This window comes from Alligator mississippiensis, chromosome 16, assembly GCF_030867095.1.
Source record: "Alligator mississippiensis isolate rAllMis1 chromosome 16, rAllMis1, whole genome shotgun sequence".
In the NCBI taxonomy this organism is placed as follows: Eukaryota; Metazoa; Chordata; order Crocodylia; family Alligatoridae; genus Alligator; species Alligator mississippiensis.
The window spans coordinates 14,617,117-14,644,251 of NC_081839.1; the positions used below are offsets into that span (position 1 = coordinate 14,617,117).

At 54.3% G+C, this 27,135-nt stretch overlaps 2 protein-coding genes across 2 annotated transcripts; both read left to right on the forward strand.

Moving 5' to 3' along the window:
* The first annotated feature begins 702 nt into the window (after positions 1–702).
* On the forward strand, positions 703–10,649 carry LOC132246461 (maestro heat-like repeat-containing protein family member 2A). Its single transcript, XM_059719597.1, has 11 exons — positions 703–2,911; positions 4,168–4,307; positions 5,337–5,459; positions 6,090–6,252; positions 6,651–6,749; positions 7,198–7,349; positions 7,808–7,951; positions 8,834–8,926; positions 9,390–9,459; positions 9,603–10,196; positions 10,635–10,649. Exons 1-10 carry the CDS (start codon positions 2,878–2,880, stop codon positions 9,743–9,745), a joined length of 1,161 nt encoding a protein of 386 aa, XP_059575580.1. The 5' UTR covers positions 703–2,877; the 3' UTR covers positions 9,746–10,196; positions 10,635–10,649.
* Positions 10,131–26,793, forward strand: LOC132246606 (maestro heat-like repeat-containing protein family member 2B). Its single transcript, XM_059719934.1, has 29 exons — positions 10,131–10,196; positions 10,635–10,734; positions 11,243–11,283; positions 11,623–11,761; positions 12,336–12,394; positions 13,036–13,143; positions 13,476–13,595; positions 13,829–13,951; positions 14,896–15,048; positions 15,399–15,425; positions 15,672–15,751; positions 16,139–16,274; positions 16,425–16,520; positions 16,887–16,991; positions 17,181–17,304; positions 17,712–17,821; positions 18,327–18,479; positions 19,633–19,787; positions 20,085–20,229; positions 20,715–20,911; positions 21,541–21,678; positions 21,880–21,991; positions 22,539–22,685; positions 23,004–23,183; positions 23,764–23,916; positions 24,375–24,509; positions 24,749–24,851; positions 25,664–25,729; positions 26,554–26,793. The coding sequence occupies exons 1-29, from the start codon at positions 10,131–10,133 to the stop codon at positions 26,733–26,735; spliced, it is 3,453 nt and encodes a 1,150-aa protein (XP_059575917.1). The 3' UTR covers positions 26,736–26,793.
* The last annotated feature ends 342 nt before the right edge of the window (positions 26,794–27,135 follow it).

Genomic DNA, 27,135 nt, shown 5'->3' on the forward strand with positions numbered 1-27,135 from the left:
TTTCAGTCACATGTGGTTTGGGACCCAAGCTGATCCACCACCAATTGCTCTCCTGGGGTTGTGAAGTTATTCCCCCTCCTTGGGGGCAAAAGTAAGAGTTGAAATTTGTCTCCTTCTCAGACATTTTGCCACGTTTTCTTTCTGTGGGATCGGGAGAAACTCATGGTCACCATATCTCAGAACAGAGGAAAAATCAAAGCCCAAAATATAGGCTGTGTTTATTTTTGTCATTTTTTATGGGTTCATAGATGTTAGGGGCTGGAAGGCACTTTCCAAGATCATTGGGTCCAGCCCCCCTGCACTTGGGCAGGAAAGACTGCTTTATTTTGGTTTGTATAAAAATACGTGTTGGAGGTGAAATTAGTCTCGCTGAGCAGAGCAGCTCAGTGGTGCTAGGGACTGATTGATAAGTGCCTGTTTGCATTTGCCCAGCCAGCCCAACTGAGGGCACCTCTACGCACCTGGGAAACCTGCTGCCTTGATATTCGGAGTGATATTCTAAGTACTCCATCTCCTGTCTCTCCTCCCCGGGCGCTATTTGTTGTCGGTGGGTGCAGTTCCCATGCTGGCCGGGTCTGGATCCTGCCCATCCCTCTGAGCAAAGTCAAAGCTTCACTAAACTACGTAAGAGTGGGGGACAGAGGAGGAAGGGGCAGAGTGGGGGCAGGCAATAGGCCAAGTGGCTGAGGGTGAGACCTTACCCTTTTACTTATATTTCCAGGTTAAAGGAGCTTGTTGCCATTCTATTCCAATAAAGGAAATAAGGACAAATGACACTACCGAATAAGAGAGAAATGCCAGTAGCACATGTGTAGGATGTATTGCCCTTGGTGGGAGTTTGTGTGCTGACATTTACCCCGCCTCATCCCCCTCAGGCTCACAAGGAGGGAAGGGCAGCAAGGTCCAAATGGAGGCCTTTAATGCTCAGCTCCTTCCGAGGACTGGGAAATCCAAAGGGCAGATCAGATGATGTGGGAGCTGGTTAACTGCATGCACAGTCTTTCATCTTCCCATATCAGTATAGCTCATGCCTTTTATGACTAGAGACAGCAACAGCAAGGCTCTGATTGAGATTGGCACTCCAGAGTATTGTTTTACACCAGCCCCAAGGCAGGACTGACACTTTTCCCCAGAGGTCTGTGTGAAGTGAGCCAAGAATCTTGCTCCAGGTCCTGTAGAGGGGAATCCTAGCCCCAGACACCAACCCAAACTTCCTTCCTTCTTTAAATCTGAAAAGAGGGCACGAGCTAAGAGGAAACTGCACATGGAAGGCTTCCCATTTCCCATTTATAGAGGGAGTTAAGATGATGGCCTAGTTTACAGAGCAGGTGAGCACCTGCAGCAGGAGTGAAAGGGCGATGTCCATTCCTGAAGTTCAAGCCAGAAGCATGCAATAATCAAGGGAAACTGCTGCACATGCTGCATGCCTGACCTGCCACTAGCAGGCACTATTTTAGAAGACCTCTGTTTGCGCTCAGCACCCTGTAAGATGCCACACAGCCAGCCTTAATAGCATGGCAAACTTTGGCATTACTTCCCTGATATGGAACTGAGACATAGCACACCTAAGATCACAGGCCTTGCTGTTGCTAAGTCAGAGAAAAGTGCTCCTGCAGGTAGCCCTGTGCAGAGGGGGTGTCAGCCTCTCACTGTGTTTTGAAGGAAGAAAAGGACTTGATTAAGCCAGATGCTGTATTCACGGAAAAAAAATATAACAGCTCCACCATCTTGTACAGTTCCTTCAATCACTCTTTTATTTTACTTATCCTGCACGTCCTCGAGTGTATGCAGTCACACGCTGCACTTAATCACATCTATTCATTTAGCAGTACATGCAACCGTTCTAGTATCATTGGGAAAAGTCTCCTCCCCCTCGATGAATTACAGGCATCTTGGGAAAAGCAAGAGCGAACCCCCTGCAGTGAGAGTTTGACACATCAGAGGTCTCTGAAAAGGGACTCAAGAGGTCTCGGTTCAATTCCCTGCACCAGCACACGTCTTGTGGACCCGCCACTTACTCTCTCTTTGCCTCCCTACTCTCATCTGCTAATTGAGAGTAGTGATCATTGGCAATCTGACAGGGGTTGTGTATGAGTTAAACATGGCAGCAACGTGGGAGGGAAGCAAGAGCACTTTTATATACAGATTTCCTACCTCTTGAGACAGTTGTGTGTGATTCCTACTGGGCCAAGTTTTAAAGTCCTGAATCAGCGACTTCTTGAGTAGAGTTCATGGCAGCGTCCACCCCGCACCCACCCCTGGGGGCACTGGATGGAGGGGGCGGGTGGGGCCTCCATGTAGACAGACCCAGGACCCATGTGGGCAGGGTGCATTTGGCAGGCTGGATGGACAAGATGGTTGCAACCCAGTCCTGTAACATCTGAGGGCTACAACAAGCCATTTTGGACGACAAGATGCAAAAACAAAGGAGGCCAAGAACTAGCAAGTGAGAGGAAGCTTTTCCTGGTTCCAACCTAGTTTTATTTCTTACAAATTCAACCATAGGCAGATTTAATTACTCGATCAGTGCTGGAAGGTACAGCGCACCTGGAGAAGACAGGAAACTCCAAGGTGATCTGGGGGACTAAGATAGTCTACATCAAATCAAATTGACCCTCCTCTGGGGATACTTGTATCTGGAGCCTTATGCAGCCCTGTGAAAGCTTCCATGATACGCAGCCCCTCATCGGTCAGCAGCCACCTGTGAGGTAGGACATGGTCACCTAGTTGTCATAGTGGTGCTTACATCACAAAGGCTGTTGGCTCACCTCTTTCCTGGGTCCTGGACCTGGAGCCTTGAGTGCCTCCGGACGCCTTCGCGATAGGAGCTGCTCAGCGCATTAGAGAAGGAAAGCTTGTTTAAGCCGACTTTGAACAATGGAAGTCATCGATCTGAAACTACCCAGCAGAGGTAAGATCCCCACGATGTTCTCCATGCCTAATCTCTAGTCCCACAGCCCTTCTTGGAAGCACAAGGAATAGCTGGATTAGCTCAAATCAGTTTTGCTAGAGCTAGATTTTAAATTGTGCAAACCACTGTTATTTGGTGGCCTGGACCGCAGCTTGGGTGATCGAGACCAGGTCAGGATCAAGCCTTCAGCCTCTGGACACTGGCATGCCTCCAGTCATTGGAGACTGTGTTAGATGTTCTGGGAAAGGCCTCCTTCCATCCCCGGGGTATTTCTGACCCTGTCCCCCTTGCAGCCAGGTGGGTGGTGTGAGGTGTCTCTGCATACATTAGCTAAGCTGAAGCATGACGGCAGCCTATAGACGTGCTGGTTCGCGTTCTAATTAGAACCGGTTGGAGCAGGCTCAGTTAATCGAGTCTGCTCCACTTCCTAATTAAAACGCTCCAGCCTTGCCTCACTGTCATGTGGTTTAAGTGCCCTGCCCCCCACCGCCACATTTTAAAATGGCTGTGGGGGTGCTTTAACTAAAGCTCATTGAATAAGCTTTAGTTAAAGTGCTCCAATGGCAATGTTCAAATATGGGGTGCTTAATAGATGTGACGGTGAGCCGTTTTAATTAGAATGGCTGTTGGGGAACCTCTCTAATTTAAACAGCCCCTCCCTATCCCAGGTATGCTTATAGGCAACCTTGCTTTCAAAAACGTCCCTAAACCATCATTTTGGGTATGTGATCCCAATTCTCCAACTAATTGCCAAGGAGAAAAGAGTTGTTATTGTTTGCATGACTTCCCTTATTTTCCAGAAAACAAATATCACAGTAATCTCCCCTTCCCACTGGCTGGGCCATTTTGCAAGCAAATCTCCTAGCATAACAGAGCGGGAGAAAGGGGAAGGTGCATCTTCTCCCTGACCAGGTCCACTCTTGCCTCTTTGGCTGGTACAGCTGTGGCCATTGCGCACAGGACTAATGATTATAGGTTTTTAGCTTCTGATGCTGGCTAACACCAGAGCATCATCTCCACCCTATTGGCAAAGACGGGATTTTTGGCAGAACTAAATTGCACTAAGAAAAGTGCCTCTTTAGCAGTACCAGCTGCCTCAGCCCAGAAGGGTGGCCTGGAGAGCTCTCCCCTTGTTGCTGTGCTAGGAAACCTTTCCTTTGTAGCCAGGCTACAGGGTTTGGCTCCAGCAGAGCTGCTAGTGGGTGGTGATGAACGAGAACAACGGAAATCAACAGAATCCTTTTCCTCCATTTCAGGTTTTTCCATCAGTGATCCCTCTGCAGCGAGATGCCTGGTGGATCAAGCTCAGGGCAATCTTGGCCCAGAGTTTGGCCAGGCAGACGTGGACCTTGACATTACTGTGAGCCTTCTGCTGGAGAGACTCCAACAGGAGGAGGTAAGGAGATGGCTTTGTGTCACATGGCTGCTCTAAGCATTTCCTTCCAGGCTGTGCAGGGTGGGACCCCAACTAAAACTGGTCCTTGTCCATCTGCTGGGTCTTTTCCTTTCCTGCTCTCCTTTTAAAGCTCACAATTCAACATGCCCCCTGTTGTTATATTGTGATGTCACGATGATATCAGGGCACGCTCACATGGGCATCATCTCCCCCTCCCCAGTGGATGATAGATATGGTATAAGCCACATTCAAACAAGCCCTCACCCTACAGATAATGCTGTGAGCCTCCTTAGTGTCTTCCTCCAAGTATCTCACAGCATTGAGATATGAAATGTAGTTTCCCAGCAGCCTTGTGAGACTGGAAAGCCTCAGCCCAGGAAGTGAAGTGACTTTCCCACTGTCCCCCAGCGAGTCAGGAAAAGAACTGGGAATACAGCCAAGGGTGCTGAGCCTCTGCCTAGAGACCCTGGGCAACACACTTTCCCTGCCTGATTTGTTGTCATCCAAGTATGGCTTGGCTGGCTTAGCGCAACCTGGTTCACAAATATTTCAACTCCCTTCTTCACTCAGTAACAGAACTAATCGCACAATGGTTTTTGGCAGCATCTTGCCTGGCAAACTCCTGCTACATTTGCTGCTCAGGATCACCCGACAGCTCCTTGTCACTCCCCTGGTGTCCCCATCTCTGAAAGAAATGCAAGTCACTCCCACCTCCCCAGTGCACTGGGGTGACAGTGCCTGTGATGCATCTGACTGCTTTTCTGATCACTTTTCTGTGTCTCCCGCCAGTCTGTTACCTTGTGCCCTCACAGTGCCTGACACTCCCCACTTATTAGTGCCAGCTGTAAACATCTGCATGAGAGGACAAACACAAGACACCCTGGGTTGTGTTCCTGTCCAGGAGCAAGGTCCCCCTTAGCGTGGCTGTAGAAGAATCCCTGGGTAACTGATGTCCAACATCACAGTCCTGGATGATCTGGCACTGGTCCCAAAGGAAACCCATTGTTCTCTTTCTCGGTGTGTTCCCAGGAGACAAGAGTCACCATTTACTCCAGCCTGCAGGAAGTCTTGCAGGGGGACATAAAGAGCCTAGACAGGGACCTTGTCAGGAGGATCATCCACTTGGCCTCCAAAGACATGAGGGAGACCCAGGTGAGTGAGCTCTGCCCAGTTTCTCCTCACAAGACTTGACTCTATGCATAGTTTGTTTGGTCCAATGTAGCTTGGGCCTATGGTGTATCTCCTGCATGGACCCTGCTTAGAGGCTGCAGGCTTGCTCAAGACAGAGCTTCTCCAGATGGTTCTGGAGAGCAGGAACACGATGCAGCCCAGTGTTGAGCTCCTCTGAAACATGGGGCAGCTTGTCTGCTGAGAAAGACCAGAGTGCATAGGTGCTTTGCTGGGGACAGCATTGTCCAAGAAGCTTCCTGGTCCATGCTGAAGCTGTGTCCTACAGCCCAGGTGAATTCTGCGGTTGGCCAGCCAACCAGAGCCGAAACATTGTTCAGCCAAGTGTTTCAGCGGGCATTTAGGAGTGAGGGATCTCATTCAAGGAATTATTAGGGGCATGTAGTGAATTCAGGAGCAGCTAGTACAGTGTGTGGCTGGTAGGTGGTGGGGAAGAGAGTTTGCTTGGAACCAAGGATGAAATGGCACTGGGCCACTGGAGGAGCTGAGGCTAATGCATCCTTCTCCCTCCCTTTCAGAGTTATCCCCAGCCTGACTTACCACTGTCTAAACTGTGCATCGGGCATGTGCTCCAGTTTTCTTTTCTTATTCTAGCAAGAAAATGATGAAGTGCAGTTGGCTGCAGGAAAAACCCTCGTGGCACTTGCCGGCACCTTTTACAATTGGGTGATGTATGAGCTGCAGTGTCACGTGGGCATCATGGAGCTCCCTCCAATTTACTTCTTGATTACGCTGGGCGACGTGGCCTCAGCCTATGGTACAGCATTGCCTCCCTTGCTTCCGGGCTCTCATCAGGGATTGTGGAGGGAGGGGATAAATACCACTCTGTCCAATGGGGCCATCACAACTGAGCTGGATTTGGGGCCCAAAGAATCTGGCTCCTGGATCTAAGGCGCCAGCACTAACTTCTGTAACAGCTGAAAGGGCCTTCAGGACAGGAAGGAGTGGAGGTCAGGTGGGCAGGACCCTCCACTCCCTCCTCCTGCCCTGCATCTGGGCATGGGAGGGCAGCAGACGAAGATTGCCCTACGTAGGGGCAGTCACTGTGGGGTTCCTCTGACATCTTCAAAGCCCCTTTGTGCTGCTCACCCTGAGAGTGAGGGATGCAGGTGGACAGGAATGTCTCTAACTGCATAATGTATCCTTATCCTGCAGCACTGAGGTCTGAGCCCTTCCTTGTGCTGACGCTCAGCAAATTGCGTTTTGTGCTGAGGCTGGTGGAGACCGACCAGATGAAGCGGGCGCTGTGTGGAGGTGAGTGCCAGCCCCTCCTGCAAGTGCCCCCACTGGGCACCCAGGGCCTAACACAGAGCTTGGGCCCTACTGGAGTGTCCCGCACTAGCAAGCGGGGCCTCCACTGCACTTCCTGGGCCTGATCCAACCACGAGTGGAGAACCGTCCCTCCCTGGGCTGGCTGGAGGCTCTGAGCAGTGAGCAGGATTGGGCCCTTCATGACCCTTGCAGAGTAGTTCCCAGGAGCCATCACCGAGGCTGGAGCTGCCTCTAGGCCCTGGGGCAGATGGTGCAGATTGAATCCTAGTTGTAGCCCCTGGTCCGTGCTCCACCTGTCCCAAATTCTCCATCTGCCCTGAGCAGCACAGAGGCTGCCGGGACACTGTCATGACCACCAGGCATGCATGTCCTGCAGCACCTCACTCCAATGTTCCTGTGCAAACGTCTTGTCTTTTCTCCCCCTCTGCAGTTGTGGAAGGCTTTGCCCAGGCTGCCAACCTGATATTTCACGTCGGGGACGAGAGCCCGTTCCCTAGCTGCCGGGCAGCCGACTATGGTTTTCATGTGCTCCCTTTCTTTAATCTCATGAGCAGCAGCTGGCTGACAAGCGAGGACCTGGAGGTGAGGGCTGCTGTCTTTCTAGCTCCATAGCACAGCTGTCACGTTTCACTATTTCTGCCTATGTGTACAGTGCTGGCAGGGAAGACCCAGTCTCCGGGGCTCATATCACGTGTCTGAGAATCTGCTCTGCCCACAGGCAGTGTGCAGTTGCGTGCACTAATGGGTGCCAGTGGGCACTGGGAGCTCCTTCTGGGCATGACTCCTTCGGGGCCCAGGGGGATGGCAACAAGGAGTTTGCTCTCTTTGCACATGAATCTGGGCACATCAGCACAGCGGGGAGCCAGCCTCGGGGCCATATCCCACGGCCGTAGCTGGGAACCATGCAGACGGGGCTGGTCCAATGATGGACCAAGGACACTGCTGATATGAGAAGGAGAAAAGCTGTGCCTCTTCCTGACCCAGAGCAACCTCCTGGAAAGTCTGCCGGAGGGACTCAGTCCTGCCTTTCTTCTCTGCAGCTGCAGCAGGCTGCGGTCAAGGCGCTGGGACCCGCAATGGGCCTCCTTCTCCACCATGAGAGGCATCGCAATACTGTTTTTGAGAGGCTCCCCTGTCTCCTGCAGCAATACGAGGGAGGGGTCGACAATCTTCATGTCACCATGGTGAGATGCCACCTGGGAAACCAGCATTGGCACTTGTCTGTATGCGTGGGTGTGCGCACTGGCACACGTGCGTGCATGTACGACTTGGCCTAGGAACTCCGTAGCTCTTGGGGCTTTCCTGGTGCAATTCAAGACCCCTTAACGGATCGGCCTTGCCTACACTTGGAGGCTAAACTCACAGCAGCCGGGTCTGTAGATCATGGCTATGATGGGAATGCCGCTTCCATTTTCTAGGAAGTCTGATAAGGGGAGACAAAAGAAATGAACTACCAGACCACTCCTTCCAGCTGAGTTTCGCTCTGCTCCCTCTGGGCTTGGCAGGGATTATGGTCAGGGCCTGGCAGTTTAAAGCATGGAGATTTGGGGCTCCCTGCTATGGTTTACAGAAGTGGAGCATGTTATACAGTGGTTCTGCCTGTGGAGCGTGTCTCCTGCGCTCTGTCTTTGTTTGCACCTGGGCAGCCCCCCGAGGCAGCACAGGTTTACCCCAGGGGAGAATCCCACTTCAGCTCTGTGCTCCCTTGTCCTGTGTCCCTGGGGCTGTGTGGGCAGATGCTGGCTGGGCCTGACTCTGCGGTCAGTTTTGGGGCCTACGACACCTGTGGGCTGTGGGACCCACTCTCCTCCTGGCATCCTTTGGAAGGAATCTGAATCTCCGGAGAGTGGTAATCCAGGTGGGGTGTATTCAGGGGACTGGGCAGGGGCTCAAACAGCACAGTGTGGTGTGGCCAGACTTGCAGATGTCGAAACTTCCAGCCCCAAAGCAATAAGCACTAAGCATGGGGCAGTGAGGTATCTTTTCTCACTCACTAATTTTCTGCTCTTGCTCACTCCACGGTTCTCCTCTCTAACCCTCCCTTTGACTTTCACTGTCTGTTGCAGAGTCTGAGCCAGCTCTTGGAGGTAGCCTATGATTTTGAGGTCCCTCTCCCCGATGGGAAACTCAAGAGCATCTGCTTTGCCCTGCACACCCAGGTAAGGGGAGGTTGATTCTGTACCGCTCATCCCAAGGCCCAGCAGGTCCAAGTCCCATTACCCAGACAGACCCAGCTGATGGAGGTGCCAAGCCCCACTCTGCTGGCAACGTCTCTGCTTGCCCAAGAAGAAGAAAACAGGTGGTGGCCTCCTTGTCTCCCTCAGTCCAGTTCAACTGATAGGAGGCTCCATGCAAATCCCTCTGTCCTACCAAGTCAGGACCCGAACAATCAACCCTGTGGTGCGAGTCCAGCCAAAAGCAGCCATGTTGCTAAAGGGACTTGGAAATCAGGGTCCCCTCTTGCTTATGGTCTGGACCTTTGAGTTCTTGGCTCTTGCTGTGTGTGATAGCAGTGATGTCTCCTGGGACTTGGACTCTGGACAGTGGGAGTTCAGGATCCATTCCACACTTTCACCTGCACCCAGCTGGGACTATGGAGAATCCCTTGCCTTCTTCCCACAGGTGTGTGATATCGCACAGCTGCCGGGCTCAGAGAACCAGGTCAAGGTGTTCTACTGTCTCCGCCTGCTGGGTAAGCAGAGGGGGCTCCAAGTGACATAGGGGTTTCCTTCAAACCTCCCTGCTCTGTGCCAAACCCTGGACAGGGGAATGAGAACGAGGAGTGCTGAGGCCACTGAGGTTTGCTCTTCTCCCCTGCAACCTGTCTCTCCCCAGACCAATTTATTTCCTTTGTGGGCTCCCGCCTCAAGACTGACAAAGAGGGAAGCTGCGTGGCATCCCTCTCCATCTTTAGCGGCATCATTGCTGCTGACTGTAAGTATGACCAGAGCAAATGTGCTGACTGCTGTCTTGGCTGACCCTTCAGGAACTGAGTTAGGACTGTCCAGGCCGAATGACCTGTCCTGCTCTAGCTGCGCTCAAGAGCCCTGGCTGTAGAGCTAGAGTCAGACCTCCGTCCTCTGCTGCTCGGTCCCAGAGGGCCAGTAGCACCCTGCATCCTGCTGGATGACACAGGAATGCTGGGACCAAATCCTGCTCGGACACCTCTCCTGGCAGCACTCTCAAGTCGAGAGGTTTAACGAGCCCTTTTATGGCCCAAGAGACTTTCCCAGGTTGCAAAGTAGAGACAGGAGGTTGTGCAGGTCGCCACAAGCAGGTCTTTTGCAAGCCGGGTGCCTCTTGCTGTGGATTGCTCCCAGAACACAGCAATATTGTGCCCTCCTTTTCCTTCCAGTGCCCGAGATGAGCCAGAAAAAATGTGCTGTAGTCAAGGCCATGAGGTGCATGCTTGGTGATCAGAGCACTGAGGTGAGGTGCTTTGTGAGCAGTGGCTGTGCTGGGGATGGCACATGGACCTGGCACAAAATTCCCACCCCAGATTCTTGGTTCTCTTGTAGAGAAAACCTTTCTTCCCTATCCGCATCTTCAGGGAAGGCAGTGCAGAGAGCCTGGCCCTCTGCTTCCAGAGGTGGGGAGAGTCAGGATCTGGGGAAGTGACATCAGTTTGCCAGTGGGCAGGGGATCTGCTTTCCCTCCGATGCCAATATGGGACTACTGAGTAGGAAAGACACGCAGTTCTCTTGCCTCTTTATAAACCCTAGAAATAAAATTGGAGGCCTGGGGACCCTTCTCCTTCCCTGTCATCCTTTCCAAGGTTTGAGGGAGGGTTTGTGCCATGGCCGGTCCCTGCCCCCATTAGGGCATAAGGGCCGTCCTGACTCCAATCTGTCCTCTCCTCCCCTCCAGGTGAAGAAGGCCGTCCTTCATTTCGTCAGGACACTGCTCAGTGTGCAGGGCCTGGATGACTGGGCCTGGGACTTAGTGGCCTATAATTTCAAGCAGTCCAGCTTGTCTAGGAGCCAAATGGTAAGAGGAATGGATGCTGGGGACTTGGGGCTTCTGTTGTAGCAGGCTGAAGCCTGCCATTGTCTTGAGCAGGAGTGTGGTGTGCCTCAGAAGTGCCAGGCTGAGTCATTAGAACCAGGGTCAAGGCGGGAGGGCCAGTTGGGTCATTCCAAGCTGGGAGGGAGAGCCAGGCAATGTGGGCTCCTCCAAGCCAGAGCTGCCCCAGATTTATGCTGTGCCACAGGGGAATCCCAGGGCCTTTTTGCCTCAGCTTCCCCACTCATCCAATGATGACTGAGCAGTGCCTGCCTCACAGAGGGGCTGGGAGTGAAGGCTGCTTGGTAAAGCTCCTTGAGATCCAGGCACGGAAGGTGCCATGAAAGTGCCAGTTGTGCCCAGCTCCCCGAGCAGCCACGGGCGGGTGCATTGGGAATGGACAGGCTTGTAGCAGCATCACCCCCCCAGTTCCAAAGTAGTCCCACATGGCCATGCTCTCTTTCTCTTTCCAGCCACATTTCCTAAGGTTCAGGGGCTGCTGGCGCGACTCCTGGTGAGTAGCCCTGGAGAGGTACTTGCCAGAGGTGTGGGGAGGGTCAGTGGTGTGGGGACACGTGCCTGTAGCCTTAGCTGGAGGAGCACGCTCTGTCTCTTCCCACACTCGGCGCTGCCCTGTGCTGGCACAGTTCCCTTCCCTTTGCAGAGCAGAGCCAGGCTCTGCCCCTGCCTCGCAGCCTGCGGAGGGGCATGCAGGATCAGCCTAGCACAGCACTTCAGCCTCTGTCTGATTGCTGAATGCTCTGGCCATGTATGGTGGAGGCCAGTTTCCCTCCTAAAGAAAGCCATGGAGTCCCACTCCAGAGCTGAGCCCCTGTTTCTCTCGTGCTGTCAGGTGGTTGCCTCGGCCCTGGGTGACAGCAGCCGCGCACATTCTGCCCTGCGGGCACTGTGGGCTCTGCACCGCATGATCCACCCTGCTGTTGGAGAGCAGTGGAGGGTCAAGATTCCCATCCTGCTCTCGACTATTGAAGGTAACAAGCAAGGAAGGAGCACAGTATCTCTGCAGAATGGAAAGGGAGAGGGGAGGGGAGGTTGCAGCCTCCTGGAGCCCCCCGTGGCACCGGTCCCCCTCTGCAGCATCACATGCTTGAGAGCTTCTACTCTTTGCCAGGGGGCGTGAATCCAGGGGCTTGACAACATGGAGGTTGATGGGACCCAGGGTAGGGTTTGCCCATGAAGGGCTCCACCAGATTAACCACTCTCCTGCAGTTCTCTGAACTCTTGGGAGGTTTCTGTTGCCAGACGAAACCTCTGTTCATGTTGCCTTTCTACGAAGCCCAGTCCTGTACTGTGCTGTGCCGAGCACATCCGTGAGGTGCTGAGCACCCTCCAGGCCCCTTATGGCCATTTCTGCAGGGACTGGTCATGCACAAAGTTCAGACATGCCAGCAGGGTATATACTAGAGCGCAGGGCCTGTGACCTTGGGATCCCAGGAGGTGACTGGGTGCGGATGCAGGAGTTGCTAAAGACTTGATGCCCAGGGAGGCAACTAAGACTCTTCTTCAGTGCCTATGGCAGTGACACCCTTCTTGTTTGGCTCCCAGCTTCAGGAAATCCTGAGACCTCCCAGGACAATGTGTGGTGGGAGCACCTGCTGCTGAAGGTACAGGGTGGCTCTCAGAGCTGCTGTTGCAGCCAGCCAGGGCTGTCTGAGAAGGGAGGGTTCCCTCATGCCTCAGGGAAATGAGGTGATGAAAGTCAATAACCCAGCAAGAGTCCAACTTGGAAGGTTTGCCAGTGTCCTTGAGTTTGGATTGGCATCTAGAGTTGTCCATTTGGGATCCTCCAGCCTTTCCGTACAGTCTTTGAGCTCAAGAAATGGAAGGAGATGAGGCCTTGGTTGGGGGCTTCTGCAATTCCCAGGTCCTATCACAATGCAAGTTCAACACAACAAAGCACTCAAGTCCCTGGCAGTTGGAGGTGCCCGTTGTAGAGCCCATGGCGCCTTTTTGACTTGATCCAGCCTCCCCCCTCTACACAATCTCTCCCCAGTGGACAGGTTTCTTGGCACAATCTCTTCCACATTTCTGTCCACTGGTGTCCAGGTTGTGAAGGATCCTTGGGCAGAGATGAGGAGGGGAGAGCAAGAAGCAGGAAGATCCTAGGGTGTCCACCTGGAGCGTTCTCCAAAGGCTGCCAAGTCTCCCTGTGAGACTCGGGTGCTAGAAAGGGCAAAGAAGAGGAGGACGACAGAGACTCAGCCCATGCACCCAACCCTTTCTTTCCCTTCACTTGTGCCCTCAGTTCCTGAACATGACACTGAAGAGCATTGCTGACGATGCCTGGAGCAGTCAGCTGAGCCTGGAGCTGCAGCACCAGACAGCCAGTTATGCCTGCTCCTCCCCGGAGAAGGTGCGTGCTCTTGGCAACGGCTGGGTTTCTGCAGCTGTTTGGTGGTGCTGTGGCAGGAGGCTGCAGAGAGTTTCTCTCCACAGTTTGCGCTTTTCCGTTCTATTTTCTTGATCACAGGGAGCACAGAGCTGAAGTGGGATTCTCCCCTGGGGCTCTTTCTCTGCCTTTAGCTGCCATTTTCCTGCAGAGTGGGGCCAGTTATTCGGTGTGTGGGTGCTGGGGCTGGACTCTCTTGGTCCTTCCTAGGGATGGGTGTGTTTCTGGGCAGTTCTTGTCCTGACCAGCAGGCTGCTGTGTTCCCAGCTCTTTGGTGGGTGGTCTCCTTCTTTCAGAGTTTCCTATATAAGGCACTTGGTACCACTTTGGCCTCTTGCCAGGATGTTGCCCATGTGAAATCCCAGCTCCAGAAATCTCTGAAGGGCACAGATTACATGAACGCTTCTGAGAGAGAGGTGAGGACCCTGTTCTCTCCAGACATATCAGGTCCTCCCGTGTCCTCACTTCTCTGTTGCTTTGTGTCTCGGGTTTGTTTGCTTCCTGGCCTTCCCTTGTCCTTTCCCTCAGACAGCCCCCTGACTTGTTGCGGGTCGGACGGGCAGTTCTAGTATCAGGGAGATGGGGAGGACTCTGGGGTCTGTCAGCCAGACAGCCCTGCTCACTCCCCAGTGCGTTTCTTGGCTTCCAGCACGTTGTGACCATCCTGGCATTCTCAGCCGAGGGCCACCTGGACCTCACCCTGGGCACACTGGAGGACTTTGGTGCGGCTCTGAGTAAAGTGCAGGTGTCTGGGATAGTCGGCCGCCTGCAGGTAATGGAGCTGGGGGGTTTCTCACACTTCCTTCCCCTAGAAACCCTTGAGAAGAGCAGCTTGGCGGTGGCTCCTCTCCCTGGTAATGCCCTCTCCCAGGGAACATGCTCCACATCAGGTCTCCAGTGATACAGAGGGGAACACAGTTTCTACTACTCAGGTTTTTCATGTCCCAGGTTAATAAGTCAACAGTTAACCAGCCCCTTTCAGGCACTGAGGCAACTACATCTGATGTTCACCCAGAGAAAGAGATTGTGTCTTTCTCACATCTTTCAGTTAGCCATGGGAGAGGAGACATGAGCCCTGTTGCCCAGCCTCAAAGTACCAGCTCCGAGTGCATAATCCACATGCCCCAAATGCTGTAAAATGGGCCCTAAGGTTCTCCTCTAGGGCTCACCCAGCCCAGCGGAGCCGCCACCATGGCTGAGCTGAGCACCTCAGCGCTGACAGGTGTTTGGGTCCAGGCCGCATCCAGCAGGGCGTTCACGGTGCCCCAAACACCTGCCGAGAGCTTCAGCTTCAGCTTCTGCGCAAAGCACAACAGGCAGAGCCACCTCCTTCACACGGACAGACCTGCCGCAGCCTTCCTGATGCATTGTGCCCAGGGACTCCTTACTGCCAAATACATGAGGCGGCCCTGGGCACAATGCATCTGCTGCCCCAGTTCCTGTGGGTCACAAACTCTCCCCCGCCCCTGCCCCGACTTCCACGGCTCAGAGTGGCACTGCAGCTCTCTCTGCCCGAGTCACCCAGGCTGCAGGACAGAGAAGATGAGGCATCTGAAACAAAGCACTGATGATGGTGCTGTCAGAGCTGTGGGTCTCCTGTGAGTGGCAGGGAGAGCCGGTATTGCTGCTGGGCAACTCCTTGGTCAGCAGTGACTCCTACTTGGGGGGCAGAAGGCATGGGAAGCCCTGGTGTGAGTGTCATGTCACCCTGTGCAGGACTATCACCAAGGGAAAAGAGCCAGGACCCACAGGGCCTTGATACTGGCCTACAGCCGAATTGCTGTCCATGCCCCCCGAACACAGCTGCTCCCCTGCGTGGAGCATGATCTCACCAGGAAGGTCCTGCAGTATTACATGACCAGCTGCCAGGTAAGAGCCTGGGACTGCACCATGTCGGGAAGAGGCCTGCCATGGGACTGATGTTTCCTTTGCACTTGGGTGCCTAGAGAGGCTCTGACTGTCTGATCCTCCCCCTGAACACACGCCTGTGATGAGCATCCATGTTAATCCTTCTGGGATGATGTGCAGTGGGAGGGACCCATGCATGGAGAGTGCTGGGATAGACGCTCCTGACATCCTGTCCTGCGCTGGAGGGGGGCACGCATTCATGCCCTTGCACTGCTCAACACTCCCCAGCCCAGCCCTTTTTTGGACCTGGCAGGGAGCTGTAGTCTGGAGCCGTCCAGGCATTGACGATTGTTTTGCATTTCACTTCCCAGGTGCTTGGCATCAACTTTGTCAATAAGGTAAATGTTCAATGACCCCACCTCTGCCTGTGCTCTTCCCAGACCCCACCTGCAGGAGGCACAACGACCTTCCCCAGGCGGGAGTCCCTGCTGCTGGACCTGAGCAGGATCCTGGGGCAGTAGCCAGCACAGCCCTGGCTCTGTTTATGGCTCACCTGGGAGGGCAGCCTGGTGGGTTTGTGGGGGGAAGCTCTCTGCTTCCCACATCCATTTCCCCTGTGTCATGTCTCCGTTTCTGCCTTTTAGGACTTCATGAAAGAGGAACCAATGGATTCCTTGGCCTCTCCTGTTCGCCTCAGGGCCATGCTTGCCATTAAGCACCTGAGGTAGGTGATTCCTGCCCTGGCCCTTGGCACTGGGATGCCCTGGTCAGAGATGAGCTCCTTCCTTAATCCTCCGTTGTTCTTCCCATCAGATCTGGAGCTGAGAGACACCTGCAGGGCTCAGGTCACAGGCTGCTCTCACTGCAGCTGGGGTCAGAGGGTTTGAATGTGTTTGGTCCACTTGGAGATTTGGACTTGAAAGACTTGGTGGTGGTGGTGGTTGTGGGACAGCTAGCAGTGGCTGGGGGGAGTGCCAGGAGCTTGTCAGCTGCCAGGTCCAGCGGGGTTTGGATTTCGGGTTCTAGGTTCAGATCATATCTTAGCACCCACTTTCCCTTGGGGCTGGCAGTCAGTGTGACAGGGCTTTTCGTCCTCTCTTTCTTCTGCCAGCAAGGTGAAACCCTCACTAAATCGGGATGAGAACAGAAACATCCTGGATGACTGCTTAAAATGCCTGCTGCCTCTTCCAGCTGTTCAGCAGCTGAGGGAAGAGGGTGAGACCTCTCAGGACGCTGTCCAAGTACAGGTACACCTAGACAGCATCACCTGCTGGGACCTGCTCCCCAGCCTGCTCTGGGTCCTGGCAGTCACCCCTGGCCTCCCTAGAATGGTTCTGGGTTTTGTGACGCATGCTCCCGCTGGCCCTGAGCTTCCCTCTTCTATCTCCTGCTTGCAGGCACTGCACGAGTTGTCCATGCAGGCCTTGGGCGAGCTCATGAGGGGCCTCCTTGAAGAAGACCCCGCTGAGAATTGGTTCATGGAAATGGTCCATGTGAGTAGCCAGCAGGAGCAGGCAGAGCTGTTTTCCTGGGGAAGGGGAAGCGGGGCAAAAAACAGGGAGGAAGGTTTCCCTCAGCAGGGCAAATGAGAGGGGAGTCTCCCAAGGTGTCCTTGAGGCAATGCATAGTAATTCCCTTGCATCCCATTGACATCCCTAGTAGCTGCATCTTCTTGTGCCATGGTCACTCAACAGCTGCTCTGGCTTCAGGGGAATTCAAGTCTGCCTGGGGTGTATCCAGCTGATAAAAGAAGCAGATTGCTTGGAGGGATTTCAGTGGTGATGGTGATGTGTGCTGTTGAAATGGGTCCTCTGAGCTGTTGTAAAAGTTCCTCTGACAGTAGTTTGCTCTCCCAACAGCTGCTTGAGCCGTGGATCTTCTCTGACAAGGAGTGGGAGAGAGAGAGGGCCTTGCAGGCCAGCTCCCAGCTCCTTGTTGCCTATCAGGAGACAGTCTATTGCAGAGTAAGTATGGTCTAACTCTTGCCTTGATGTCCTCCTGGCAGCCTCACCCTGAGATGTAGAAAGCTCCCCTAGCAGACAGGGCCCCACAGGGATGCATTCCTGTTTTCACCTTCCGAGGATCATACATCTGAATATCACTCTAGCCAGACACAGGCACACGTCATTCATTTCTTGTTCCTTTTTTCTCAGCTACAAGAGCCTTTGGAGCAGTTTGGGTCCCTGCTGGGGCTGCTGACACCATACACTTGCAGCTCTCTTGCTGCATCCCGCCTGTGGGCCGCCGACTGCATTTTCTGCCTTCTGCAGCTACAAGGTAAGGGCACTCTGAGTAGGTGCAAGTGACTCTGCCCCTCTTCTCCCTCTGGTAATGCCTACTCGTCTGCTCTGTCCATTCACTGCTAGTCTAATGACACCTGAAAAGCACCTCAAAAGGGCCATGACTGGCCCTTGGAAGATTTCCTCTTAGGAGAGAAGAAGTGCGTGGTGTGAAGGGCCTGACCCTCTTTTGGGAAGTGTGAAAAGAAGCCTGCCTAGCAGAAATGGGGAGAGGATTGTAGCAGCTCTGATCCCGCTGCACCTCTGACCCCACTGAAGTCACTCAGACCTCAAACATCATCCTTGGACCACACTGCCCATGACACCGCACATGGTTCCTCCATGGAGCCACGGTTCTGTTTCAGACATCATTACAGCACTTTTTCCTCCTTATTTTCATTCCAGGCCAGTCCAGGACAATGGATGCAGCAGAGGGGGAGCTGAGAGGTCTCCGGGAGGAGCTCAAAGCTGCCAGCCCTGAGGCTGTGTTGACATCATCCTGCCAAATGGCGAAGGTCAGTGGCTCAAGAAGCTGGTGTGGAGACTCTGGGAGCTGGGTGTCCTTCATTGTCCGTTCTTTTGCTCACACGTGGTTTATCTCTTTCTTTGGCATGCATGGGGGAGGCATTTGGGACACATATGGTTCACCCACTGTTTGCCCATGTCCATGTAGAAAGAATAAGTCAGAGCAAGATTAGAAAGTCTGGCAGATAGTTCTGTCCTTGCACAGAAGAACAAACCTTTGTCAGTACAGCATCCAAGTGAGAGCCTCAGCCAGGACTTGGTCTCCTCATGTGCCCATTTTAACTTATCCTGAGGTGCAGCTTGGCTGTGTTTGTGTTGTGTTGTCAATTGATGCTCTCTCCGTTGAAGAACGGTGGAACGTTCAAACCCAGGATTCACCTCTTGCACATGCACCATGTTGCCGTAAGGCCCAAGCTTATACACGGCACCACTCTTTAATATCTGTCTTGAATTCTGGGGTTCAGTGCAATTTCCCTTCTTTCTATTTGTCTCCAGGTCACTGGCAAATTCTTGCCCTCCACCCAGGCCCTTGATTTGGTGGGGACAATAATGGATGGCATGCTTTCTGCCAGCCCCACGTGTGCCACAGCAGCAGGCCACTGGTTCTGTGCAGTCCTGAGGGAGAATGGAGATGCCCTTCTGAATGAGGTAAAATTGAAGCTGAGGAGGCTTTCTGCATTTGCCTTGTGCTTTTCAAACACTGCTTTCATGTGGAGCGGACAGCAATCTTAGTGTTGATCCCTGGACATGAAGCAAGTTCCATTTCCCTTGCTAGCCAGAGATGGGGGGGGGGGGGAAGAGCAGATCAGCTTTATCCAAGAGAGAGAACACAGTGACCTAGATTACTTAGAAGAGCTTTCAGCCCCAGCAGGTTTGGAAACATAGACTGTGGGGCAAATACAGCAGGAGAGGGCAACAAGGAGCCTGAGGCACCCGGCTGTGGCTGGGCTGGAACACCATGCTTAGGCATGAGGAACAGATGCACACTTCCCTCAGTGCCACACCATGCAAAGGGTCCACAGCAAGGCAGGACCTAGAGATGGTTGTGTATCCTCAGGCATTTCCCAGCCTTGGTAGAGGCTATGTGAAATGCTCTTTCCATCCTGCTCCTCTCTGCAGGGTTGGGAACAGGGCGCAGGAAAGACTGTATGCTAGAGATACTGCAGCCTCCACCCTCTCCCTGTTCTGGATGGGACTGGCTATGGGCAGCTGGACCTACTGTCCTGCAGGCCCGGCCATGTGCAGAATAGGGAGGTGCAGTTAGAACTGAGAAGTGTGAACTCCAGTGTGCAGTTCCAGCAGAGCTGGTCTCACCTGGAAAAATTACACTTACAATCATCTTGCTCGCGGTCCCAGGGATTCTCACAGGGGTTCTGACGTTGGCGGTGCTTGTTGGTCCTGAGCTGAGCATCCACACAGCAGGTCAAAATTAGCTTCTTCAAACTACCCCCAGGTGTTGATATTTGTTGGGGTGTTTGTGTGAGCAGGTCAGGCAGAAATGGGTCCCAGGCAGACATGCAATTAGATTGTAGGTGTGTGCACATGGGTGAGGGAAAGGCTGAGGGGGTGCAGGCTGGTTGGTGTCTGCCCACATGTCATGGTGTCCATTTTCACCCCAACTAAGGGCATAGGGACGTGCTCACTTCTTAGGATCAGCCGGAGGCAGCAGTGTCTGGACACTGGTCCCTCAAAGCAAGGAATTTCTAAGATGGCAGCAAATTGCCAAACTGAGGGAGGGCTTGATTTGGAGTGTGCTGGCTGAATGAGAAAGGGACCCTTGTTCTTGCTATTTTCTCTCCAGGTGCCGGACATCCTGTCCACTATCTTTATACGGATGCCAACAATGCAGGAGAGGTCCATGCGAGGCTTCCTGTTAGAAGGCGTTGGCATTCTTGCCATGTTTCACCTAGAGGCAGTGATCACCAGCCTCCTTGCCAAGCCTCTGCCAATGGACAGGTACTTGCCACTCCCTACCTCTTGTGCCTGGTGGCGCGCACACATCCCATAGCCTGGCAAAGCCCATAGAGTTTCAAATCAGCTGCAGATCCTTTGGGTGACTTGGTAAGAGTTAACGTCCAACTGTGTTTGGGTAGGAAATACCAGGCTCATGCCTAACGGCATTGGCAGATGACATGACTGTGCCCCAACCCCGTCCTAGGCCAGGAGAGCCCTTGGCCTTTGCTTCAGTGTCCTATTGCTTCATGACATCACAGGAGCATCTGCAGCTCATATGTAATTTGTGTTCAATTGCAGTGACACCTCTGAGCTCTGGAGGGCCTTGGGGAGGGATGACGTCTCCACCCTCCATATACTCCGTTTGCTTCTGGAGAAGATCCACTATCCAGCTGGCACAGAGGGTAGCCCATCTGAGGGCACTGCAGCCCTGGGACCTCTCGCAGTAAGTGACAGCCCAAGCCCAGCTCTGTCCATTCCCCCTTGAGGGCTAGAGTCCTGGTTCTCAAGAGCTTGAGGTAGGATGCCAGGTCGTGGGGCAAGCTTTTCTCCCTTGCTGTCCTGTCCCCTGGGTCGCCCCCGCTCTTCCATCAGCAGCAGAAACACAGCAGCTTCATGCTGCGTGGCTGACTGACTCCATGAGACTTTGGAACTGGGAACTTGTGTAACCGAGAGGCTCCTTCTGCTTTGCAGCTCTGCGTTCAGGCTGCTGGTGCCTCTGCACTTCCCAGGCAGAAGTGCAGGGATGTGACTGGGAAGGGAGTGACTGGGAAGGGATGTGACTGGGAGCGTGGGGATGTGACTGGGAAGGGAGCTGCTGCCAGAGCTGTTCTGAGCTCTCCTGGATGTGGGGAAGAGACCTTTAGTCTTGGAGTTATGGATTTCCAGGTGTCTTCCCCAGGCTGACTCTGGTCTTCTCTATCCCTTCAGGCAACATGTGCATCTCTGGAGATGCTGACTACCATGCACTCCAGCTCAGTCCTGAGGGAGCTACTCCCCGAGCTCCTGTGTGCTCTTCTAGAGCAAGTTGGCCACACCGTGGGGCAGGACATGCCGATGCCCACAGCAAGCATCCGGCAGAGGCAGCTGCAAAAGGGGCAGGTGTGCACAGTGGGCAACCCTTGCAGGTAAGGAGTAGGCTGCACCTGGTTTCACAGGTTTGACCTCACTTCAGTCTAGCTGCCTGCAAGGTGTTCTTGTCCTTGCCAAGGGCTGTGCTGAGCTGCCTTGGTCCTGGCAGCTGAAAGTATCTGGGGTTGTCTGAGAAGCACAGAGTGTGAAATGTTAAGGCTGGGAGGGCCTATTTGTTCCTCCAGTCTGAGCCCTCTGTGACAGGACTGGCAGTTTTAGCCCAGGGACTTCACAACCTCCATTAGTGACCAGCACACGCTGGGCTCCCGGTGCTTGGGACCTGGGCATGTGACTTCTGCATGCTCCCATGCTCTACATGTGGCCTTTGTCCTTGTAGGGAGAGAAAAATGGCTGCCCAGTTCTTTCCGCAGTGCATTTGGCTTGGGAGAGCCTCCACGCGTCCCGTCTGGCTTCCAGCACTGATTAGTGCAAGGCCCTGCCCTCCCTGTCCCTGTCGGGATTGCAAGGCGTGAGAAAAAATGGCAGCATCAGTCTGATCTGAGCTGCCTGCCTTGCGCAGCAAATATCTAAGTAACGGGCCCCCGAGTGACAGGGCGTTTTGGTTCTGCTCTGGACGCAGCATCTCGTTAGGGTCTGTAAATCTGTAAATCTTCTCTCTCCCCAGGCTTTCTATGGAGACCCTGGCCTGCACTATATCAAAGGGCCTGGGGGAGAGAGTGGCTGCAGACCTTTCCAAAGCAGGAACCTGGCCACTACTTGAGAGCCCTCAGACACACCACGAGGGGGTGTGCCAGCTGGCCAGGTAGGAGAGGCAGGCTGGATTGCATCTGTGCTCTAGGCAGCGGGACGAGTGGTGGAGGGGAACTTTCTGTGCTGAACATGCAGGGTTGTGTGGGGCTGGAGACCTAGAGCTCGTGCTCCAAGCGATGAGAGCTGCCGCCTCAGAGCAAATGAGTGCTGGCAGTGCCCAGCCGGTCCCAGAACTAGTGGTTTTCTCTTGCAGGACTCTTCTCCCACTGGGAATAATAACGCCCCAATTTATAGGGCAGGTCTTGAAGTGGGCCAGTTCCCCAACGGAAAATCTCTGTGTGACTGGTACGGCCTTCATCAGCCAGGTAAGGCCCCAGAGAGAATGAGCAGTTTGATGGAAAGGCGGCTGTTTGCTGTGCTCTTTCCCTGGGGAGTCCCCTGGTCCCCTTCCTAGGAGGGAGGATCACTGGATGCGGTTGAGAGGTTTCTCTTCTGTCCTGGCCCCTGCATCGCCACTTCTGCTGTATGTGAAGGAGAGGTAGACAAGGACTGCCTTACAGACCTGCCCCTACTGAGCCTTCATCCTAGCCAGCAGCTCTGAGTTTGGTCCTAGCTCCTGCATCTTCTATAGCCACCCAGCATCCCAGGTAGACACTGCTCTAAAGCAAGCAATGTCCCAATCGACTTGCATCGGCATCATCTCTCCTGTTTAGACTACGCCCCTGCTTTCATGATTTGCCTGGCTCTAAGCAGACAAACCTCCCCATGTCCAACAGGAGTGCACCGTGTGCTGAGGCTCTTCCTCGCAGTGGTCTGTGGGATTGTGCTCTGGCATGGGTTACTTTTCTGCTGCAGGGCTGGGCTGTTGAGAATGACTGTGCTGGATCTCACAGACACATTGATTTCTTTTAGCTTATGTGTGACCCAGTCCTTGAAGATGAAAAGCTCCTGAAGGCAGTCCTTTCTTTACTTCAGCAGCAAGCCAGGGACACAAATAACCTTGTCCAACAAATGGCAGCGAGAGGACTAGGCAACATCGTGTACGGTGCCCCTGAGCAGGTGAGGTTGGAATCGCTCTGCAATCTCTAGAACGCAGCTCGGCTGTAGAGACCAAACAATGAGGCAGGGCCAAGAGGGTGTGCAAGGACTGGAAGTGTATGCAGTTTTGCTGTCTTACCCCTTGTGGTGTGTCTGGAGACAGTTGGGTGTGACAAGTGTAATTTTGGTTCAGAAGCGGGTGCCTTGTGTCTCACAGGCACATGGGAATGGAGCCATGGGGTCATGGTCAGATGAGGTGCCAAGCGCTCTGTGAATGGGAAAGCCCAGAGGTGAGGGGCGTAAGAACTGATCAGTGTGTCGTGTCTTCTGTTTTTACAGCTAAAAACCCACCAGAAGGCCGTCGTGGAGACCCTGTTCCAGGCATCATTTGTTCCTGCCAGGCCTGAGATCAGGGAGGAGGGCATGCGGGCACTCACCCGCGTCTTTAAACATCTGGGGACGGATGCGGGGCCCCTGGTTGAGGATGCAGCTATGCACATCAGGCCCTTTTTTAACCATGTGAGTGAGCAGCGCTCCCCACCCCCATTCCAGTGCTCTTCATTCGGGGCCGTTTCAGAGGTGGGAGATGCACTTGCTGCCCCTTGATCCAGCCCAAACTGGAAGACGTTCAGTTCTGTGGAAGAGATGAGTTTTCAGGAGGAAAAGCAAGTGAAGAGAATGGGATGACAGAAGGGCCCTTGTAGACAGGGAGGGACGCTAAGGAGACGGGTCGAGGCTGCAGCTGGGGTCACGGGGCTCTATAGGGCTCTGGGGCTCTTTTCTGCTGTGTTACTTCTCCTGAGTCGGAAGCAGAGCTGGGCAGAGACAAGCGACCACAGGGGTGGGGGGTGTGGTTTTGCTGGGATTCAGGATCGGAGCCCCCAGTGCCCGCATGTTCGAGGAACGAGGCTCGCTGCTGCTCCCCGAGCTCTGCTGAGTGCCCTGGCTCCCAGGCAGCCCGCCTGGAGCAGGACCTGCCAGAGCCCACCTCCTGGCACACCACCTGGCAGGCTGGAAGCCAAAGGCTCCTGGCAGGAGCTGTGCCAGGCCCATGAGAGAGAGGCTTGGTTGTGACCACATGGGGGTTTCTCGGCCACAGGACAACGACGGTCTTCACGCCGTGGCTTTCTCCCTCTTCGGCGCCCTGGCAGGCTGCATGAAAAGAAGGCAAGCCTTTTATAAAAACCAGGTGAGGCAGAGCCTGGGAACACTCCTGCTTCACCTGGAGGACCCCAACCCGCAGGTGGCCAAGGTAAGAACCGGTGACACTGATTTCCTTAGTCCCGCCAGGTCTCCTCAGTCCAGGCCCAGGGGCACTCTGCCCTTCCTGTGTCCAGTGGTGACCATCCCCTCCCCTCTCCTCCTCTCCCCTCCCCTCCCCGCTGAGGCAGCTTCATGCAGGCACCTCCTTGAGCTCGGGGCTGCCTCCCAGGTCCAGGGCAGCTTGCACACCTGACCCCCCTGTGCATGCAGGAAATCTCCCTGCCTGGCTTTACTGAGGGGGAGACGGGTGCTGCCTGCAGGTGCCATGTGAAAGGCAGGAGAAGTCGTCCTTTTGCTCGCAGCCACTCCTTTATGCCTAGTGCCAGTCACCTCCTGGCCAGGCCATCCTGTTCCTGGCCTGGGTGCAGTCCTGGGTCAAGAGGCAAACCTTGGCCTCAGCTCAGCAGTCAGCAGGGAGTACAGACCTGATGTGCCTGTGTTTTTCAGGAGTGCAGAACAACGCTGGGCCTGTGCTGCCCTTACCTGGGCTTAAGAAGGGTCCAGGCAGCCCTGGCCTTCCATACCCAGGGGTCAGAGCAGGGGAAGCAGGAACAGCTGCTGAGGGATGTCTGCAGGCATTTGGTGAGTGAGTTTGTGAGTGGCAGGAGCTGACTGAGGTCAGGGCTCATAGGATGCGGGGAGGGAACTGGGGCACAGTGGAAATAACTGCAGGGGTCGGGTCTAGGACCTGGAGGCACGGGACAAACCAAGATTGCTCCTTCTAGCCCCTTGGTGCTCCCGTTTCCTCCTGATCAGTCCCAGCATGTGGTGTGAGAGCACTTCTCACCGGAGGGAGCTCACGTGTCCTTGGCTCTCTCCAGGCCAGAGAAAAACCTGCTCTTTTGGAGGGTCTCTGCCAGGCAGCCCAGGGACACTACTCAAGCCCGTGGCCAGAAATTCAGATGGCAGCCATCCAATTTACAGGTGAGAGAGGATGCCTGGACCCTTTTCATTCTCCCTTTCACCCCCAAGAGGAAAGGTAATGCTGTTGGTGAGCAGGATCAGGCTGTTAGTCAGCCCGTGCCTCAGGTTCCCCTGAAAGGCTTTGGAAAGGATGATGCTCCCAGTGTTGCAAGGCTGGTGTTGAGAGGGAGTCAACTGGACAGTAAGGCTGGGGGCTGTGGCAGACAAGCCCTGTGCTGTGATTCAGTAGATCTGAGCGATGGAGACGTGTCAGGGACATGGTCATCCAGCACAGCTTACAATTGCTTAGCACCACTTCATGAGGAAGGCAGTTGGGAAGGGGCACAGGCCTCCTGGGCCACTGGGTGCAGGGACCTGGTCCTGGGAGCAGTCCTGTCAGAGAGATCCCCACACGCCCGTATTGAGCCCAACTTGAAAGTCCTTGGGCTTCTCTTCCTCCTGGGAAGGAGGCTGTGTCCGCCTGCATGTCCAACCCAGCTTGTCAGGGAAGGCTGGGTCCTTGCTCGGCCTGCCCCTGTGCTCAGGGTGCTGAGAGGCTCCTGGTGCCCTTTCCACCCCCAGTGCAGCCCAGGGAAAGAGGCAGGTTTCTGTGGATTACTAGAGCTGTTGGGAGCAGCTTGTGCGTAGACTGCCCTTTTCTTCCTGGCTCCCAGCCCTTTACTTAGATAATGAGACCCAACAGTGAACCTGTTGGCCTCAACCCACCTGTGATGGCAAACACAGCACAGGGGAGCCAAAAACCTTCCCCTGGACTGAGTTTTCCTTGTGTCCTGACCACGGGAGCTGATCTGTTCTCCCTGTTGTGTGCTTAGGTATCCTTCTGGAGTATGCTGCCCCCAGGAGTGCCGGACAGATAAAGGTTGCACGCCTGCTGAGCTGTAAGTAAGAAATCCAGCCCCTGCACTTCCCTCCCGGAGCCCAGAAGGAGCTGAGAAGCTGCAGGGACCGACCCCTCCCTGTGCTTTGGAGCCCAGTTCATCCGCTCTGCCCTGAGGATAGGCTAAGAGAGCCTTGCCCCGAGCAGGCAGCTCACATTCCCCTGGAGCAGCAGGGTGCAGCACAGAGGAGCTGAATCTGTGCACCTCCTGACTGTCCTGCCCAGGCCCCGGCCTCACTTGGCTTCCTAGGGTCCCTCAGGTTGGGGAAAGTTGTAGCCAGTGCCACTGGATGCCACTGCCAATCCTCCCCTGGGCAGCCTGTCTGTCAAGTTCCTTCATCAGGTGCAGACCAACATGAACCAGGCCTGTTCCACACCAGGTCTGAGTGCCCAGTCACATCCCCTTGGCAATGGCAGCTCTTGGGAAGGTTTCCGGTGACAAAGGCAGGAGAATCTTGTCAGTGGAAGCTGCTGAGAATCTCAGCCTTCCTCCATGGGCAGCAAAGCTGCTCAGTGCCCACCAGAATCAGCATCTCTCCTGGGCTGGGAATACAGGAAGATCCCAATGGAGCAGCCACAGCCATGTCTGTGTGGGAAAGTTTCTGTAGCTTGGGACCCAGAGAGACCACAAGTCTGGGGCTGTTCGAGATGCTGGTGATGAGATGATGGGAGAAACACTGCATCCATTGTGCACTGCCGACCCGCACATCACACCAGAGCCCTGTTCCCCAGGGATGGCCTTGCTCTGGCGCTGCCAGCATGTGTGACCAGTGTTCCCCGGAGGTGGAAGTGTCTGTTCACTAATGTCTCCCTCTCTCCTTCCAGCTCTGCAAACTCTGGGACAGGACACCTCCCAGGAGGTCCAAGATGTGGCCACTCAGGTTGCAGAGGCTATTTCTAAAAGCCCTTGGGGCAGCATATTGCAAGAAGAGGAAAACCATGGGCATACCCTTCCCTATATCACTTCATTGCTCTGTTTTGGGTGCCTAAGGCCCCGCTCCATTTAAAAGCAAGCTCCTGAATTTGTATATGTTCAAAAATAAATTATGTTCTGCGTTCTCCTGACTCTTGTTGCCTTTCTCCTCCTGAGCACAGCAGAGAGAGAGGAGGGTGAAGCCTTGTAGCTTCAGGAGTCTGTTTGGCTTGGGCTTTACGGTCAGGTTTGGGTACCTTGCCTTTTGGTGGGGTTGTGTGGACAGCGAGCTGGGAATAGGTGTTACCACACGGTAACCAGAAGGTGGGACTCTGCCGGGCAGACAGGCTAGGAACAGATGTTTGGGGATGCTAGGGGGAGGATAGATTGGGTTAAAAATGGCCACCTGATCTAACTGAACTTCTGTACAGTTCCCAGAATAGCCCTGGGGTTTGGAAAGCCTAGCCACTGGCCCCAGCCGTGGGGCTGCTCTT